Source organism: Phoenix dactylifera, chromosome 4 (assembly GCF_009389715.1).
Source record: "Phoenix dactylifera cultivar Barhee BC4 chromosome 4, palm_55x_up_171113_PBpolish2nd_filt_p, whole genome shotgun sequence".
Lineage (NCBI taxonomy): Eukaryota > Viridiplantae > Streptophyta > Magnoliopsida > Arecales > Arecaceae > Phoenix > Phoenix dactylifera.
Window position 1 is genome coordinate 20,472,364 of NC_052395.1, and position 19,696 is coordinate 20,492,059.

At 41.5% G+C, this 19,696-nt stretch overlaps 1 protein-coding gene and 1 long non-coding RNA gene across 2 annotated transcripts; one reads left to right on the forward strand and one right to left on the reverse strand.

Moving 5' to 3' along the window:
• Positions 1–4,437: 4,437 nt before the first annotated feature.
• LOC103712814 (LEAF RUST 10 DISEASE-RESISTANCE LOCUS RECEPTOR-LIKE PROTEIN KINASE-like 2.1) lies at positions 4,438–10,406 on the forward strand. The gene is made up of 3 exons (XM_039125809.1): positions 4,438–5,545; positions 8,853–8,888; positions 9,134–10,406. Exons 1-3 carry the CDS (start codon positions 4,684–4,686, stop codon positions 10,159–10,161), a joined length of 1,926 nt encoding a protein of 641 aa, XP_038981737.1. The 5' UTR covers positions 4,438–4,683; the 3' UTR covers positions 10,162–10,406.
• Positions 10,407–13,934: 3,528 nt separating this feature from the next.
• On the reverse strand, positions 13,935–14,919 carry LOC113461946. Its single transcript, XR_003384203.2, has 2 exons — positions 14,426–14,919; positions 13,935–14,290 (listed from the first exon to the last, which is right to left on the reverse strand). It is a non-coding gene; the product is annotated as an uncharacterized LOC113461946 (long non-coding RNA).
• Positions 14,920–19,696: the final 4,777 nt, after the last annotated feature.

Below are 19,696 nucleotides of genomic sequence, written 5' to 3' on the forward strand. Positions count from 1 at the left end.
GGCGTCTGGCGGTGGTGGTGGAGGAGGAGGATGAGGAGGTCAAAGCCAATCCACGGGCTTCCTTAGCTCCATCTTACGCCGCCAAGGGAAATCAATGAATAGGATCTTGATCCTACACGTGGAGATAAACCCGCCGTCCACACGGGCTAAAAGCCAGTCGTCCCACGAGACTTTTATGCAGATTTACATACGCATAGATAAGCTATGCGTACTCTTTTTTTTAATGAGTTTGCATATGCGCGCGCATCCGTGTAGGACCTCAGACAAAGATGTCCGCATAGTATTTCAATGCGGATTATTTCCTCATAGACATTCTATGCGCTCCATGCGCGGAATCTCCGCTCCCTATGACAATTGTTTCTCGTGGTCGCTGACAGATATTGGCATGTTTTTTTTTTATATATACGGATATTGTTCCGCATTTTAAAAAAAGATTATGTTCTCATTGAACTCAGGCGCGTTCTTCCGCATACATACATATATGCAGATATTCTTTTCCGCACAAATATTTTCATGAGTATGTCCGCATATCTTCACCTGAAACATTAAACATATCTGCCTATCCACATGTCTTCTCGGTCAAAAACGCCTGAGCTCCGAGCTCTTCGTCCGCCGCCGCTTCTCTGCTCACAAGAAATCGCCGTCGATTTGGCCGTTCAAATGGATTACCTACTCGCAAGTAGAGGCGGTCGAGACGGCTCCGGTTTTGAGGAGAGAGGCCCTCAATTCGTCGCCATATATTCGACTAGAAGAAGACAAAGGAGATCGAACTGAAGGAGGACGAAGAGGAAGGAAGAACGCGAAGGAAACGGCGTGCCATCGTCTCTTAAGGGGCTTTGTGTAAATGTGTCCGTCTTAATGGGTTCAGAGGGGGCGGTTCAAGGATTCCAATGGGCCCATATCTGTTTGAGTCACAAACACGCAAATGCACAGCGCCTGCGCACGCGTGCACATGCGCGTCGCACACTAAAATAAAGATTATGCTTTCACAGAATTTTTCATTGGGTGCAGGGACTCTTATTTAATATAGTTATTTATCAAAATATAACTATATAATATCATTAATAAGAAGCTTAATAATTTATTAAATGATATTAAATAAAAATATTTTATTAGTACTACTAGATTAATACAGAAATTAGAATTATTATTAATAACCATATTTACTTAATATATGCTGAAATTAAATGAAAAATATTTTTACTATTATCATATCATGCCCATATTTTTTGTGGGTTATTAGATTATAGTAATGTTTTATTAATTTTTATTTTATTTTTATGATCATGAACTTAAATTAAAAGTGAAAGTATAGTCCCTACTAATCTAGTTATATTGCATTTAAATATGTTCTAAAATTAATCCTATTGCTGCTAGATTCCGAGCTGAGATTGGTATCCACGTGTTGTGTGCTGAGATCGATAAGAACCAAAGTGAGCTGAGATCGGATGAGACTGAAGTAAAGTGGGACTGGTTGTAACCGAGGTCAACCTGCAAAGAAGTCTGCTTGCCGAAAAGTTTCCGGCAGGAGACTCTTCGATGTTTAAGTCAAAAATCTAGAGCAACACTAGAAGAAAGAAAATATGCTGAAATGTCTGTGATAGCTTACCTGAGAATCCCCGAGTCATTCCTATATATAAGGTAAGATAAGTGTCCATTACTTGATTTGGCGTAACGTGCTATAACTGCATAATGATAGTTGGTTGCGCATTAATGACATAGTAACTACTCCGTGCGAGTAGCACGTGGTGACAATTGCGCTGATCATGTGTTAATTGCAGCTCTGGTGTAACTATTAATTTTTATTGCATCGAGCAGAATAGCACCTCGGTCTACATTGAAATCATTCACATCGATTACGGCCGAGGTTAAAGAGGTCGGTCTAGCACAAAGTCAAGATGTCCAATATTCTCCTAATCAAATACTTTTCTATTTCTTTTATACATAGATTGGATTATGATCTTATTATTTTATAGTAATATACTATTTTACTATATCTATATATTATTAGAATTTTATATAACACTAGTATAATATAATATTAATATTAAATTTTATTTTTAAAAATAACCTGGCTTTTAAAAATATTGTACTTATACACCATATGGGTTATATGCCAGTAAAGTCCTAGAGTTTTGAATCTGATCAAGGTCATATTCTTCTACCAAATCAGGCCAAGATGGAACAATAGCTTTTTTTTTCAAGTTTCAAGGAAGGGCCTAGAGAGAGAGAGAGAGAGAGAGTTGTTTTCTAGGTTCAGGTGGAATGAAGCTTTGGGGCCCCGAAAACTATTGCAAACCCTAGTGTTTTAGGACTGTTTAGCCATCGAGCAGAGCATGAGGCATAGGCTGGAGGGGTGATAAGCGAGTGCTTTATCAATGATAGGGAGGATCACCCTTGTCAGATCGGTTATTAGCTCGATTCTAGTTTACAACACCATTGTGTAGATGGCATCTTTGAGGTCTCTGGAGTAGATGTTCCGAAGTTTTATTTGGGGGAGGCGAGGAGGGGGAGGGTGTTGCACTCACCTCCTTGCTTATGTGATCTATGAGTCGACTAGGTGGGGAGGTTTGGGTGTTCATTCTCTGATAACCAGGAGAGATATTATGCGACCAAACATGTGGCTAGGTATCTTTTGGAACCTGAGAGCCTATGGTGTATACTAATGAGGGCAAAGTATGGAGAGCGGGTGGCCGGATCGGTCCTTCACACTGGACGTCGTTGTTCTTTCATTTGGCAAGAAATCTGCGCTTGTGCTCCGATGATGCTCTATGGATCAGATGCGCCATTGGGGATAGTCGAGCTGTTGGCATGCTAGAGGATTATTGGGTGTTGGAGCTGCCTCTCGATCGATGGCCCACCATGTTTGACCCAGAGTGCCTAGCAAGAAGAAGGGTATGTGATTTGCTCGCACCTAGGGAGAGAAGATGAGATGTAGATCATGTTCGTAGAACTTTTGGGGAGCAACTGGCGAAGAGGATATTGGCCTTACCAGTTCCTACTGGGGAGACAATAGACAGAAGGGTGTAGAGTGTGACTGGAGGGACGAGGGTGGGTGCTCGAAACCTACAGGCCCTAGTCAGTGAGGGGTCAACTTGATGGATGGAGGGGGGGTGCAGAGTTGAGAGCTGCATGGGAGGGCATTTTTTTTTCTAGATTGGTTCTAGGGGCGAACTGTATCCATCTTGAAGGTGACGCAACCCTGGTGATCAACTGGAATCAGGAGAGTGTTGACAGGCACGTACAAGCGTTTGGATAGGCATCCGCTCCTATGGGATATACAAGAGGTTGTAGGAGGGCTTACAGCTTTCCGAGCTATCTATATTTATCGGAAGGCGAACAGTGCGACTGACTAGATTGCCTCCTATGTGGCGCACCATTCAGGAGAATTTTACTAGGAGAGTCCGGAGTGTGCTCCCCCACCCCTTCTCGACTACTTCTTTTTGACTCTTTTGGGTGTACTCATGCGCGCATGGTGTGAGTTGTCGCTATATATATATATATATATATATATATATATATATATATATATATGACCGTGTTACCTAGTACAGTTGGAAAAGCTATCAAAGGATGCTTTTGGTTGTGCCCCGCGCCCATGACTTTTGTCTAGATTTTCTATCCTAGTTCTATTGCCTTGGGAGCTACTAAATTGCTACCGTAACATTATTGCTTCAATGGGCAAGGTTGTCAATACAACTGATTTGTGGGTTGCTAAATTGTTACCGGAACAATATTGCTGCATAGCATCTTAAAAAATAACAAATTGCTCTTAAAAAATAACAAATTGCTCCACGTTTACTAGCGTCGTAGATCTCATAGGCAGGCAGAGATTGTGTCTTTCACACGAAATGATTTATTTTTCTTTGCACGTATCCATCATTGGTTTATGCAATGGCGCCTTCAAGATCTGTGCAGTAGATGAAAAGAGTTTGGAGATCTATCATTTTTTGCGTGAGAAAGGTAAAATCTTTATCTATGGGCAGTTGGGAAGACTTTTTTTTATTTTTCTGGTAAGACGGACAAGTCAACATACTTAGGAGTACATCCAATAAAATTAAAAAATAAAATATTATGGGAAGAAGAATGAATCGTCTCGTAGTCAGCCCACAAAAGTCTATCAAAATATTCTGCCATATAGATGCAATTCATTCCGCCGCCGTGTCTCGTGAGAAATATAGGTGGCATGAAAAGCATGGTCAATAAGCTCGGCGGCCTCCGGAGACTTTGATGCTAGACTAATAGTGAATAAGACAAATGACTCACTCAGCGGCATACTTATGATATGGAAAATATGAGCCCTTGGGACGAGCATATATCTTTTTTCTTTTGCTCGATATGTCTATCATTATTGCTCATGTTAAATCTTGTGGAAGCTCTGTACGTGGTTACATTTGGTTTCCCAACAGAGAAGATTTTTTTTTTTTTTTTTTGTTAAAAAAAAGAGAAGATACTAACTCGTTGGAGCAGTCAAAACTTCGACTAAAGTTCTCTATCGACCTCGGCGGCATGTTTTCCTCCCTCCCTAGCTCTGGTTTTCCTCCCTAGCCCATCTTCTCAGGAGCTTTAGGGAAAGCCTGCCCAGCATGACCGATTCAAAACGCAGAAACTATATATCTGAATGATATAGCTCTCCTCCCCATTAAGGCATCCTTCGCCCAACCCATTTATCAAGCATCAACCATGCCTTGTAGAATCCCCTCATCACCTCCTCCCCTCCTCATCTTCCTCCTCTTCCTCCTATCCCTCCACATCACCCCCAATGCTTACCCTGGGAACAAAACCCAGACCCAATTCTGTCCGAACTTGACCTGCGGCAAACAGGTTATCGCTTACCCATTCTGGGTAGCTCAGAATCTATCCACCAACCCTTCCACCTACTGTGGGTACCCGGGATTTGTGCTGATTTGCCAAGATGACACCCCAATCCTTTCTCTCGGCTTCAACAATTATACCGTGACCGACATCGATTACCACAACCAAACCATCTCCCTTGCCGACACGGATGTCCTCGCCGCCGGAACCTGCCCGAGGCCCCGGCACAACCTCACCCTCATGGATCCCTTTTTCCTGAACTACACCTCCTTGGACACCAGCGCCACCCTCATGAACCCCTTCTTCCTGAACTACACCTCCTACCTGAACTACACCTCCTTGGACACCAACCTCACCTTCTTTCTCGACTGCTCCGACGGTCCACCGGACCACCGAATAACCTGCCTTTCCGGAAGCAGCGGTAACTCGTCTTACATCTTCACCGACGATGATTTGTCGGTCATCAACGAATACGATTTGGTCCGGCAGTGCCAAGATATTGTGGTGGCGCCGGTCCTCTCTCAGGAGGCGAACGGGGGAAACTTGAGCGCTTTGTCTAGTGACTTTGGAGGGGTGTTGAAGAAAGGCTTCCAGCTGGGCTGGTCTAACGAGATCTCGGAAAAGTGCGATCGCTGCGAGCTCTCTGGCGGGCGCTGCGGGTACCGGACAACCAACACGAGTTTGTCCCTCGCCTGCTTTTGCTCCAACGTAGTGACCGACGGCCATTGCGGTATGTTGTCGATCTTTTTACCACCCTTTTCTTGTTATTACTGCTGTCTTCCATTTCTTTTTTTGCCTTGTTTCTTGGTGCATTTGGTGAAATTTAGACCAATGGCCGGCTGAGAGCCGGAACGTAAGGCTGACCTCTAAGCCTGGAGGAGAGAATCGGGATGATACTATGGTTTTCGCTTTAAATGGGTTAAATTTTTAAGTCAAAAGTTGGAGCCTGAGAGACCGGTTCGGCGGAAAACGAGAGTTTTTTTCTATTTTGAAGGAACGACGGAAAACAAGGGAGTGTTGAACCGAATATAATAGTAGTGGGTGGAGAAACTTCAAGCCTGATGTCTCACAAAAGCCTGGATTGGGCGAAATAAGATGAGATAGGGCGGGTTCACGGTGTGTCCGGTCCTGTGGCTGGTTCACCGCTGGAAACAGGGGGTGATTTGTTCCCCTGGCCAGATGAAGAATAGGATTCCATCCGCAAGGTTGCTTATAAAAGGTCCAGAGTTACAGTAAATACTTTTCTGACCGCGTCAACATGGAATGATCGAGGTTCTTCGGTCACCACTAGCCACTAGTCCAAAATTAAGAGCATATTAGCATAGCATCATCACACAAAATAGTTTATTCCACATCATCGACTCTTTTTTTTTATTGGGTAAATTTGAATTCATTAAACCACTCTAGAGTGGATACATCTGTAACAATCCGAAAATAAAACATCTAACAATTAAAAAGAAAAATCAGTCACAAACATCCATAATACCGTTTCGGTATGAACAGGAACAAATGTTGCCATCCAATCCACTGACTACTAGCTTCTCTAAAAGCATATTTAGCTTTAAAAGATTGAAGAGGTGTACCCATTCTTAAACAATCCTGCTTCAAAAGGATGACCGTAGAATTCTAAAGATGTGGAATCCATCAACCACTTTATAACTATCAAAGAATCTACCTCCAATATAATGCTTTCTAGGGATGAAGGGAACTTGAGCTTGAGAATTTATATTGAACATGTTCCCGTCTCGAAGGCATTGAAGGAAGTGGGGTGTTATCTTGAGCTGAGCTTGTCATAATGATAGCACACCGGCATTTTTCGTCGGAGATCAGCTTACACTATATGAGAGTCTGTAATTGCGCCCTTATAACGAACATAAACCAATTGGATAGAAAAGGAGAGGAAAAAGATCTGTTGATTGGACTCCCCTGTTTCCTCATGTTTTTGGATTCTGAGATGATCAGCTGGAACTATGTGGAGCATTTGAAGCCTGGTTTCTGGTTGGACTGGACCGCAGAGGATTGCGCAGAGTGCAGAACAAGCGGTGGCCAATGTGGACATAATAACAACACGAAGAGTTTCATGTGTATCAGCCGTGACAGATCCCATCTGAGAAGTTGCAGTGAGTCCGCACCTCACCTAAAGGATTTCACGTAGGGATTCTGACAAGATAGATGTTACTTTATAGTTCCTTTGTTCTCTGCTGATAAAATCTTTACATGCGAATTTGAACATTTTGAAGCATAAGATGTAGCAGATACATGGCATGGTTTAGTTTATAAAGTTGATGCATGTGGTCAATTAATGACTGGTTCCTCTTAGGTATCTGCAAATATAATTACAAGATGCCAACTTTATGTGCATCTTCCCTGATCAATCCCAATTGGGAAGTTGCCGTTTATTAGACTCCGTTCTGTTCGGTTCAGCTGTAAGAATTTCATAGAGATGGATGGAAATATGAGTTAGTTAATTGATTTCAGAGTATTTCCAAGGATGCTGATTGGTTTCGGTTGATCCATTGATACCTTTATATGTTGCATGACAGTTTTCAAGCCTAGGAAGCATGCCCTTGATCAACACTAAAACCTCTCTGCTTCTAGCATCTTCAATCTTATAAGCATAGCAAGCATTCACCGTCAAACACTTAATCTTCATGGCTTGGTCCTCTTGGTCATACATAGTTCCTCTTTAGTGTTTGTGTCTATATATGTTTCTGTGTGGAGTGTGCATGCTTTTCAAAAGAATAATGATAATGAGTGTCTAGACGATATCGTGTCTACAGAAGATTTCTTTTTCCTTCTTCCCTACTTCCTCTATCCAACTTTCACTCTTGTCCTACAACATGGTGTCCTGTGGAGATCTAATCTGTGACATCAGTTGACCTTTCTTCAAAAACAAAACAGCTGCATAAGTTTCTTTGCACCAAGTATATCAATTTGACACCTCTGATCAAAATTTCATTGGGCTAGGTTGCTTGTACCTTCCAAAAAGCATCTCATTCCCTGTGTAAGAAAATATAAAATATATAAATAAATCTACCTCATCCTATCAACTTAAGTTTTTGGGACAAATGATGATTTCAACATAATATTAGAACAGAGGTCCTGAGTTTGAACCCTGTCTCCGCACACTTTAACTCCATTATTAAAAGTTTCACATATTGGGCTCACTCATTGAAGAAAAGTCCGGCCCATATGTGAGGGAGAGTGTAAGAAAATATAAAATATATAAATAAATCTACCTCATCCTATTAACTTAAGTTTTTGGAATAAGTGGTGATTTCAACACTCTGAAAAAGGCCATTCATCATTCACAACTTTAATTTCTTTTGCTCTTTAAGATAATTTTATTCTCCTATACAATTCGAGAGCCTCTATCCCTCGCGCTAATTGTAGCCAACTTTTTTTACTTACGAGTCTCGACCCATCAACTGGTGACCAGAAAGATAATGATTATTATCAGAAATATCTTTCATGAGATTAATGGTTCTACTCTTTTCAATGATTGAAATCTCTTATTTAGATATTACATACTATATAGAGAATTGACGAAAACATGATCTTCCTGCTCACTGTTCAACCTTCAGCCCTCATTGGTTTCTCGTGTAACGGGCGATTCACCTTGAATGCTTTAGTTGCTGAACTATTGGTGGCAGTTATAGGAGTAGGGCTGCTGCAACAAATTCCACTCATACATCATTTTACTTAAAATAGAAATTCCACTTCTAAATGTAAAAGACAATGCAATGATAATCGAAAAGGAGTAGACACCAACATCATGCCTCCAGTGGATATCATTGAAAGATCTAGGGACTCCACTTCTTTGTATTTGTGTCCCTACTAATTCTAGCAATATTGTCAGGTTTCTCCTCCTTTTCAGTTTTCTCTAAAAGCACAATTCTGTATGCACGTCTATGTTTATGAAAAATGGTTGTTTTGACAGAATATTTATAGAACAACGGATGATGTAATTATATATTTTTCTTAATCAAGAGGATTGAGTTCTAACAGTTGGAAGTAATTGTTTTCTGATGCCGCAGGAAATCACAATTCGAGGAAGAAGGGAATCATGATAGGTAACCAACATATCTCTCCTAAGCCCACCATTTTAAGGCTTTCATCTTCTTCCGTCCCATTAAACAATATTTTTTCTGGTTTGTTTATTCATGATACTCAATGAAGTAAATGAAGCATTGTCTAGAGTACCGATTGCAAAATTATCTATATGTAAATTATGAGATTAATGCTAAAGTTTTAAAGTAATGTATGAAATACTTCCATAGAACATTCAAATAGTAGTTATGCATTTCCTCCTTCGCAGGTGCCTTTGCTGCCGCAGCAGGATTATCTCTGGGGTTCTTATTCCTTATAGTCTATCTTCTTCGTTACAGAAAGTCTCACTCAAAGAATGCGCAAAGTGTTAAAGACTTGCTACATATAAATGAATCTGTGGTGCTAAAAAGGTACAAGTATTCAGAAATTAAGAGGATGACCAAATCCTTTAGTCACAAGTTAGGGCAAGGTGGTTATGGTAATGTGTTCAAGGGTAATCTCTCTAATGGCCGTCTGGTAGCTGTGAAAGTCTTATGTGAGTCCAAAGGCAATGACGAGGAATTTGTCAATGAGGTAGTTAGCATTGGCAGAACTTCCCATGTAAACATTGTTTGTCTGCTAGGCTTCTGTTTAGAGGGGTCGAAGAGAGCGCTTGTTTATGAATTCATGCCAAATGGATCACTCGAGAAATTTATATACACGGAGATACCAAGTGCAAAGATTAAACTTGGTTGGGAAAAATTATATGAGATCACAGTTGGTATTGCTCGAGGACTAGAGTACTTGCATCGTGGGTGTAACACTCGCATAGTACATTTTGATATCAAGCCTCACAATATCCTACTAGACCAAGATTTTTGTCCGAAGATTTCTGACTTTGGGTTGGCAAAATTATGCCCTCCGAAAGAGAGCATAATTTCAGTAGTCGGTGCAAGGGGAACGGTTGGGTACATTGCCCCTGAAGTCTTCTCTAGAAATTTTGGAGTTGTCTCCAACAAGTCTGATGTTTATAGTTATGGAATGATGGTGCTAGAAATGGTCGGTGGACGTAAAAATATAGATGCACAGAATACTAGTGAAATTTTTTTTCCACACTGGGTTCATGACAATTTCGATCAATATGATACCCTAGAAGCTTGTGGAGTGACTAGTGAGACTGAAGAGATTGCTAAAAAGATGATAATAGTTGGGTTGTGGTGCATACAAATGCTGCCTGCAGATCGACCTTCAATAAGTAGAGTAGTGAATATGTTGGAAGGAAGCATCAGTGACTTGCAAATGCCACTAAAACCATAGTTCATTTCCGTTTTAGAATCATCAATAATTCTAATGTTTCAATAGCCTGTATTCTTTGTGGTGCAAAACTCTTTGTACATTTTGGCTCTATTAAATAATAATCTCTAGGCTCATATTTAAGCTGCCATGAAATAACATGGTTAATCTCATTTACTTTGCTGCTTCTATTGTTGCAATAAGTATATATTATATTATATTAAGTAAATGGATCTTAATATTGTCTTTTGAAGCCTTGTGTTTAGAAGAACATGCTTAGGAAAAAAATGATTTGTTTTAGGGCTGAAAATTGATCAAATATGGATCAGTCATCATTATATTCATATCTATATCCATTTCTAATTGGATATTAATTGAATGCTAAAATTCATACCCTTATTTGCTTTAAATGGATATAGATATAAATCAGATATTGATATGGATATAAATGCAGATATAAGTCAGATAATTAAAATTTATGAACCAACAAATTAAAAATTTTACTATATCAGAGGTAATTATGTTAAGAGAATGTTTATATTGTACAAGACTCAATATGACTGCAAACAGACCCAAATATTTGTGAAGTGATTGAGGTAGGTACCTACTATGTGCATGTCTGTTTTTCTTTGAGATAGGTTAGATACGGATATGGATAGTAGAATACTCAAATTTGGATCCATATTTGGTAGATTCGGATGTGGAAACAAACGCAGATAGATATTATCTGCTTCAATTTTTCTCCTATTTGGTTTGCCACCACCTTGAATAATGTGAATTATATGTCACGGCATGTGCCGAAAATAAGAGCCATAATGGGTTTTTGCATTGTGTTCTCACACATAGACCTATCTTTGACCTTTTCATTCATTCATTCATTCACTCATTCACTCATTCATCTTAAGGTTCATCCATTCTTCCTTTCATTCATTTTGAGGCTAGAAGGGAGTCCCATCATAGTCTAGGACTGGAACCTAGGATTTTTACCTACAAGGAACTCCAACCCGTGTTTTGTGGTGAAATATTGAGGGATAACACCACTCAAGACTCGGACCATGGACCCTCCATTTGACACGGAGAGGTATGGTCAGTGAGCTATTGCTGCGTTCATCCTTTTAAGTGATATTCAAAGTTTGCTTTGCTGGATGGCTCCTTTTTGCCTCCCTTAGCATCAAAAAAGGAAATGCTTTTTTATCTACCTTGTATTTTCTAGGGGATACTCCAACAAAGAAAAGACAAGAAAAACATAAGTTGCTCTGCAATAACTTACTTTCTTTGCCTTCTTTTGCTGCCCAATTCAGATTGGACTCGTTATTGGATTGACTCTTATGTTCTACAGTTTTTCTTTGAATATAAATAGAGAAAAAGAATGAACAGAGAAAATATCAGGAAAAGAAAATGAAAGTTCAACCCAATCACCTGCTTGATTGATCTATCTCCCATAAATTAGGGAAATCTTCCAATATCAATTACTACCCGCATCTAATCTACCATGAAAGTCCACTTGCAATTTCCATTCTTCCCACTGCTAGAACTAGAATGAATCTAGTTACTCATAAAGCAAGATCACTTGGACCAAAAATAAGGCTGAGGCAATTATAGATAATAGTAACAAACATTGATCATTAGATTCAATTTATAAGAGTTTTTTCCCCCTTTTCAATATACGTGACTCCAATGATTTTCTTGTCCATTTCATTGCAATTTAGCCTAGGAAAATTATGTTAGTGGGGAACAGGCAAGCATGGCAATACTAAAATGCAACCAATGCACTTTTAAGTTTGTAATATGAGGTCTACCGTTTGGAGTTAATTCAGATGTAGAAAAAGATTATGCATGAGTAGGACAAACCCTACATAAAAATAAAATTCTCCCAATTTTTCTATTTCAATTCTCTCTCTTCGCACTTTCGTCGCTCTCGTTGGCCAAGGGAGCATCCCACTGCAGGCAAGAGGAGAGGGTGAGAGCGAGAAGAGTGATGGCATTTTCTAAGAATTGTTAAAGAGTATGGTTTAGATAAACCATGGTGATGGTATAACAATGGTGACCACAACGGCTCTCAATCGTAGTCATCGCCGGCAACGGTAGCTGACGGTGGCGAAACCCGAAGAAAAGAGGGCCAAAATAGGGCACCATGTTTCGGATAGTTTTCCAGCAATTCATCAGCCCAAATCTCATCTCAAATAGCAAGACAGAGAGAGAGAGAAAGAAGAAGAAGACCTACCTCGGTCCGGCGAGGTGGTCAGGTGGCTCCTTTTGGCGACAAATTGAGGAAGAAGATCAGAGGAGGAGCTTGGGATCAGTGGTTCGATCTTGGGTGAACTCGAAAGAGAAGGAAGGGGGTCTTTAAATAGGCAATCCCGGCCTTATCTGGACAGTTTTTGGGTGGCGATGGGACTCCAATCACCATCATGATCGAGGAGGAAGAAGACTCCCAAGCAGAGTCTTCCTCCTAATTTGTCCATACGCACATCGCACGTGAAGCCCAGGGCCAAGATATAGCTTGGCCGGTCAAGTAGACCGGTCCCAATCCACTAGTTTCACAGAGACAAACCTTACATAAAGATAAAATTCTCCCAACTTTTCTATTTTAGTTCTCTCTCGACACACTTTCATCTCTCTCATTGGCCAAGGGAGTGTCCCGCTACATGCAAGAGGGGAGGATGCGAGCAAGAAGAGAGAAACCATTTTCTAATAATTGTTAAAGAGTAGGATTTAGATAAGCCATGATGATTGCATAACTATGGTTTATTGACTTAGGGTGAAATTTTTATTAGGAATGAAAGCCCCCAACTGAGAACCGCTCCTTCTGCTTCAGTTGTTTTGAAGACACTTGAAAACTACATCCCTTGCCTTATTAGCGACATAAGATGTCTTGCATCTTCTCCAACGTAATAACCTTGCAAAAACTAGGTTGACATGATTTGTAAAATTTCAATTGCAAATTGATACGTAAACCCAAATAGTCTATAATATAATAAACTCAAAACTAATTATATCTCACAAGATGGGAACGGAAGATATTGGTACCGACAACTAAGATGCATTTGCTGAATATGACAACATTGGAGAGGGTAGTTAAAAGCTTCGGGATTTCAGTCTGTTCTATATCTACGATATGTGCCCTTCTGTACGTGCATGCATTTAGTCTCAATCGGCCATGCTATAGTAGATTCTAGGTGCTTATACATGATCAAAAAATCTAAATAATACTTTATGGCTAGCCTTTTTAGGTAAGATTATAGGTTGTTATAAATAATATTAGAGTGGATCCAGCCGATAACTCTTGTGGACTAAAAGATATTGCAACACATGTCTAGATTGAATTTATAATACTTATATTTAGATTTGAATGAATTTTAGATCTTTGTCAATAAATTTATGGTACTTATAATTGCATTTGAATAGATTTTGGATCCTTATCTTGACAAGGGCGTCAGAGTTTAAATAGTAGAGTATGTCAGGATCCGTGCGTATATGTGTTTTTATTCTCATGTCAGCTATACAATGGGAAGCTCCTAAGTACTTATATGAGACAAAAAAGGTCCAAGACTAATCTTTTTTAGAGAGGTCCTAGGTTGTTGCAATATGGAGTCATAATTAAGCATAGATAGCCACTGCCAACTTGTTAACTACAGAATGTGAGAATTGGATTTTAAGACTTATCAAGCTATTTTCCAATCCTATTTAAGAATAACTAAACTAAAACAAACATTTGCAAGGAAGTGGCTTATCCCCATCCAAATTCTACCTAGTTTTGACCATTTACCACGGCTACTAAATTGGAGCTCATTCGCTAATTACGAAGAGTGGATCCCATAAACTAATATGTGCTTGAACTCTGTAATATGTTTGTTGTTGACCTGCCTTTTCTCTAGCAATCTAAATGTATGCAAAGATACACAGATTCATGTTAGGTATTCATTCATTATTACAAATGTCTTAATCTTAGTGATGAACAATTCAAGCCACATATTGTGCTGACCTCTACTCCACCAGTGCTCGGCTCATCATCGTTCACACCATCATGTTCCAAAAAGCTAGCTCCAAAAAGGTTACCCTTCGGAATGCTTCGAAGAGGAACTCTTCCATTTGGGGACCTTCCACTTCTCTGCCGTACTTGGTCAATGGCAGCCACTAGAGAAGGTCTCACCTATCATAGAACTTATAATTCTTTTATCAATAATGATTAATAACAACAGAATAAGATTATTTTTTCGCGAGGAAGCATAAGAATAAGATTGGCCTAAACAAAAGGCATAAACGAATAAACAAATAAAATCCTAACCAGGACACTCTGATTCTTTAATAGAGGCCGGTTGTTTATAAATATCAACGCGGACAACAATTTCACCATCTTCGCTCTGCAAAAGCACGTACAATTAAAGTTATTCTTCGAAATCATCAACAAAGCAAAGGACGCCAGACTTTTAAATTTAACTATATAAACGAAAACGCTAAAATTAGTACAGCAGGTAATATTATCTTTTCTGCTGGCTTATTGAGCTTCTTCAGAAGCTTCGCTATTTCAAGCGCCTGTAGCCGTCGTCGAAAGAGCTGAAATGGTCGCGTCTCCCGCCTCCGCTCCTTCCACTACCGAACGCCAGCCCACCATCTCCTCCACCGGCGGTGATGGAGGAGGAGGAGGACGACGAGGGGGTCAGGGCTGGTGGATTGGACGTTGGCATTCGGGGTTTCCTTGGCTCCATCTTACGACAGCCCACCAGCCGTACACGTGGAGATAAACTGGCCGTCTACGCCATCCATCAAGCCAGTGGCCCCATGAGGCTTGACGCAAATTATAGGAGGTTCTGAACGGAGCTACACATATAATTTGCTCATTAGATGACAAATTTAGAAGGCTGCTGGTAGGTGCAGCTCAACCATCTGATCACTTCTCGGTGCTTACTGAATTTGCTGAGCATGTACTCGCAGTAGCATAAACACCTACCATATGTAGGTCGCCAGATGCACAACTCTTTGTAGACTGAAAGAGAATAAGATTGGTAGAAATCAAGCCAAATCGCAAAAGAGACTCATAGCCAATTACGCTTCTCTTTTGGTTTTATGTAATTTCTTCATAAACTATTCATAAAATTTTCTCAAAAATATATTATTCCGTTAATTCCTCTCCTTTATCCCGGGTTACAGAATTCTCTTGCTATTCTCTCAGAATGATAGCTAAACTCTAGTTGATTGAATCATAGTGGCATGTGGACCAAGCATTAGGTGGGGCCTTCTGTTGGCCGAGCTGTGACTGCTGTTTGCCAGTCGCAGCTGATTCTGAGTGATTTTAAACAATGCCCCAAAGCTGCTCATCCTTGAGGTTTTTGTTATGGCAAGCATTAGGTTAGCAGAATGAACTTATTTCATTTGGAATGGGTGAAATCTACGGCAAGTCAAATATAAACTAAGCAGAACAGAATCAGTCGATCGTGTTCTTGCTTAGCTACTGTTGATATTAAAACATTATCATGTTTAATTAATATACATAATTCGGTCAAAATAAGCATGTTAAGGACAAAAAGGTGCAAAGGGAAATATATGTATATAACGGATCTAAAGAGGCCATGATTTGAAGACTCATGTTTGCTATCTGTTCCCCGCCGCCTATCTGGACCGGGTACAAAACTGTCGCTTGCTCTGGAATTTCAAGGTGGAAATTACAACTTTGGGCCCTATCCCCCTCCCTTTGTTGACTCTTTCCAGGGCCACGACCAAGCAGTCCATCCTGCACGGCATGACGTAAGAGCAAGCCATTATTAGTAAACTCTTCCTTTGACGGCAACGCGCTCGTTAGAATCTTTCATTATTTTTTCTTCCTTTTTTTTCGAAGAAGGATCCAAACTATGGGTTAAATCTTTGAACAGCATGCCGTGGCTGTTATCTTTTCCACCCAACTTGTTTAAGACTTTAGAAAGTGATCTACTCATTGACCGCTAGCAATGAACCTAGGATTGGAAGACCAAACACAATCTCATTCACCTTCCAATCTCCATCCCCTCTTCCTCCTCCAGTTTGTTCCGTTGGTTTACTAATACTACCCACTGGTTCGGTAACACTATCGACCGAACCAAATGCATCCCCCGTCTCTCTTCATGACCTAGTGACAATCCTCTTCTTTCTAAAATTGTCATCGCTGCCGGTTTCCTTCTCCGGAAGCTACTACGGCTACGAGAATTACGCACCCGTCATGTATGCATGCGACAAGATCAAATTCGACCTAAGCTACCCTTTCCACGTTGATGGCCTTCATGACTACTGCGGGCACCCCAATTACTGTTGTCAGCGCCCGCGCCGGAACCCACTCACACCGGCGCCGCCACCAACGTCGGACAAGCAAAGAGAGAAACGAATGGATAAGCACTCTCTCGCTCCCTCGACACCGGACTCAAGGATCACCACTTCGCTTCCGCTGTGAAGGGCAAAAGATTACCCCTGGTATCAGTAGGGTAAAACACTTGAGCACCGCAACGGATTATCAAACCAAAGGAAGAAGAAGGAAGAAAATAGCAAAGCAAACACAAAGATGTAACGAGGTTCGGCTACAAGTAGCCTACATCCTCCACCGCTCCAAATCTCAATTAGGATGAACTGATTACAGAGATAGCACACACCCGAACGATCACAAGCGATCGATCTACAAGAGATTCACACAGAATTTCCTTTGCACAAGACGTAGGATCTCAATCCTATTCTTCTCTAGAACCCTAGCCTCACAAACAAGAGTCTCTCTCAAATATACGACAAAATTCCATATCCTAGGGCTCTCATGAGTCCTATATATAGTCTCAAGACCTTCAGATGATCATAGCCGTCGAAACGCCAAAAAACACCAAAAGAAAAACTCATCCGTATGATTTCCCGCGAGCTCGAGTCGACTCGACTGAAGTTCGAGTCGGCTCTGGCACGTCTGGACAACTTTCAGTATAACTGGCACGATCTCGGGTCGACTCGACTGTGGCTCGAGTCGACTCGACTGTGCTTCGAGTCGACTCGATTGTAGCTCGAGTCGACTCTGACAGTTCAGACAGAAACATGTTTTTTTCGGCTTTTCTCCTCTCGGGTCGACTCGACGGGTCTCGAGTCGACTCGACTGTTCCCGAGTCGACTCGACTGTAGCTCGAGTCGACTCTGACAGTCCGCCAGACAGAACTATGCAGAATTAATTCTCCTTCAATTCTCTTCATCACCAATGGTCTTCACATACCCCAACAATCTCCCACTTGGAGACCTTGGGTATATCCTCTTGTTACTTGGTTCTCCTCTGTGCTCACACTGAAACTGGATCATCCTAGTGAAATCGGTACGATGCCTCCTCAACGTCTTCAAGCATGAAGACCAGCAGAAGCTGAACAACTCCTCAGCTTCTCCACCGTGACGACCTTCGTCAACATATCTGCAGGATTCTGACTTGTATGAATCTTCTCCAACTTGACAAGTCCCTACTCGAGCAATGACCTCACGAAGTGGTACCGTATGTCAATATGCTTCGTCCTTGAATGGAAAGCTGAATTCTTCGCCAGATGAATTGCACTTTGACTATCTGAATATAACATGCAATCCTTCTGTTCCTTCCCAAGCTCCTTCATCAAGCCTTGAAGCCATATTAGTTCCTTGCACGCCTCTGTGGCTGCCACATACTCTGCCTCCGTAGTCGACAATGCAACAACTGGTTGCAACCTGGAAATCCAACTGACGGCTCCACTGCCAAGGTGAACAAGTACCCTGTCGTGCTCCTCCTGCCGTCCAAGTCCCCTGCCATGTCTGAGTCCACAGAGCCCTGTAACCGGATCTCAGAACCTCCATAGCACAATGACATGTGCTCAGTGCCTCTCAGATACCTCAGTATCCATTTGACTGCGCGCCAATGCTCCAAACCTGGGCAGCTCATAAAGCGACTCACAACTCCCACTGCTTGAGCAATGTCTGGTCTCGTACACACCATAGCGTACATCAAGCTCCCCACCGCCGATGCATACGGGATTTTTGACATATTGAGTTCCTCCACCCGCGTCTTCGGACTTTGCCCTTTTGAAAGCTTAAAATGGGCACCCAGCGGTGTGCCAACAGGTTTGGCACCCTCCATGCAGAATCTCCTGAGTACTCGGCTGATGTACTCCGCCTGAGATAGTCTGAGGATATGTTTAGACCTATCTCTGCTGATCCGCATCCCAAGGATCTGTTTCGCTGCTCCTAGATCCTTCATTGCAAATTTTCTTGATAGCTTCAGCTTCAATTTTGCAATCTCATGCATGCTAGCTCCTGCAACTAACATGTTATCAACATACAATAGCAAGATAATGTAAGATGTACCGAAGTCCCGGAAGTAGCAACAGTGATCCTCCTGACATCTCCTGTATCCTATCTCAAGCATGTAACTATCGAACTTGAGATACCATTGTCTGGATGCCTGTTTCAAACCATAGAGGCTTTTCTTTAATTTGCAGACTAAGTCACCCATGCCAGCTGCAATGTATCCCTCCGGCTGCTGCATATATATCTCCTCATCGAGATCTCCATAGAGAAAGGCCGTCTTCACATCAAGCTGCTCTAAGTGAAGATCCTCTACTGCCACCATGCTTAGCACCGCTCGAATAGAACTCATCTTGACTACAGGAGAAAAAATCTCTGTGAAGTCGATACCTGCTCTCTGCTGAAATCCTTTTACAACCAGCCTGGCCTTGTACCGCTTCTTCCCACCTTGCTCTTCCTTCAGCCTGTAAACCCATTTGTTTGACAGTGCTTTCTTCCCCTTAGGCAGATCCACCAAATTCCACGTTTAATTCTGCTCCAATGACTTCATCTCATCATCCATGGCCAACTCCCACTCCTTCTTGGTATCAACCTCCAATGCCTCCGTGAAGCATTCAGGTTCGCCATTATCTGTGAGCAACAAATAACTAAGAGTCCCATCATACCTTTGAGGAGGCTTCCCATGAGTACTACGAGTGGACCTTCTTAGTTGTGGAGGGGGTGCCAATGCTTCAGGTTCTTTCTCTGACTGAGTCTTCTGACCAGAATTGGTAGACTCCTCTTCAGGATCCACAAAACATGGCTCAACAGGTTTTATTTCTGATTCATAGCTCTGCTGTATTTTCTCATTGAATACCACATCATTACTACGAATGATCTTCCTGTGTTCGGGATCCCAAAGCCGGTACCCAAACAGTTGACCTCCGTATCCAACGAAAATGCACTTCTTTGATTTGGCGTCTAGTTTGCTTCTTTGACTGGAATCAACATGGACATAACTGGTACAACCGAATACTCGTAAGTGCGCCAAATCAATCTTCTTCGCTGTCCATGCTTCCTCAGGAATCCCAAATTCAAGTTTCTTTGATGGCCCTCTGTTGATCAAGTAGGCAGCAGTGTTAACTGCTTTCGCCCAAAACTGCTGTGGCAATCTAGCATGTATCCTCATGCTCCTGGCACGATCATTAATAGTTCTGTTCATCCTTTCAGCAACTCCATTTTGTTGTGGTGTCCCTGGAACTGTCCTCTGCCTGACGATCCCAGCATCTGCACAGTAGTCCTCAAACTCCCTGCTACAATACTC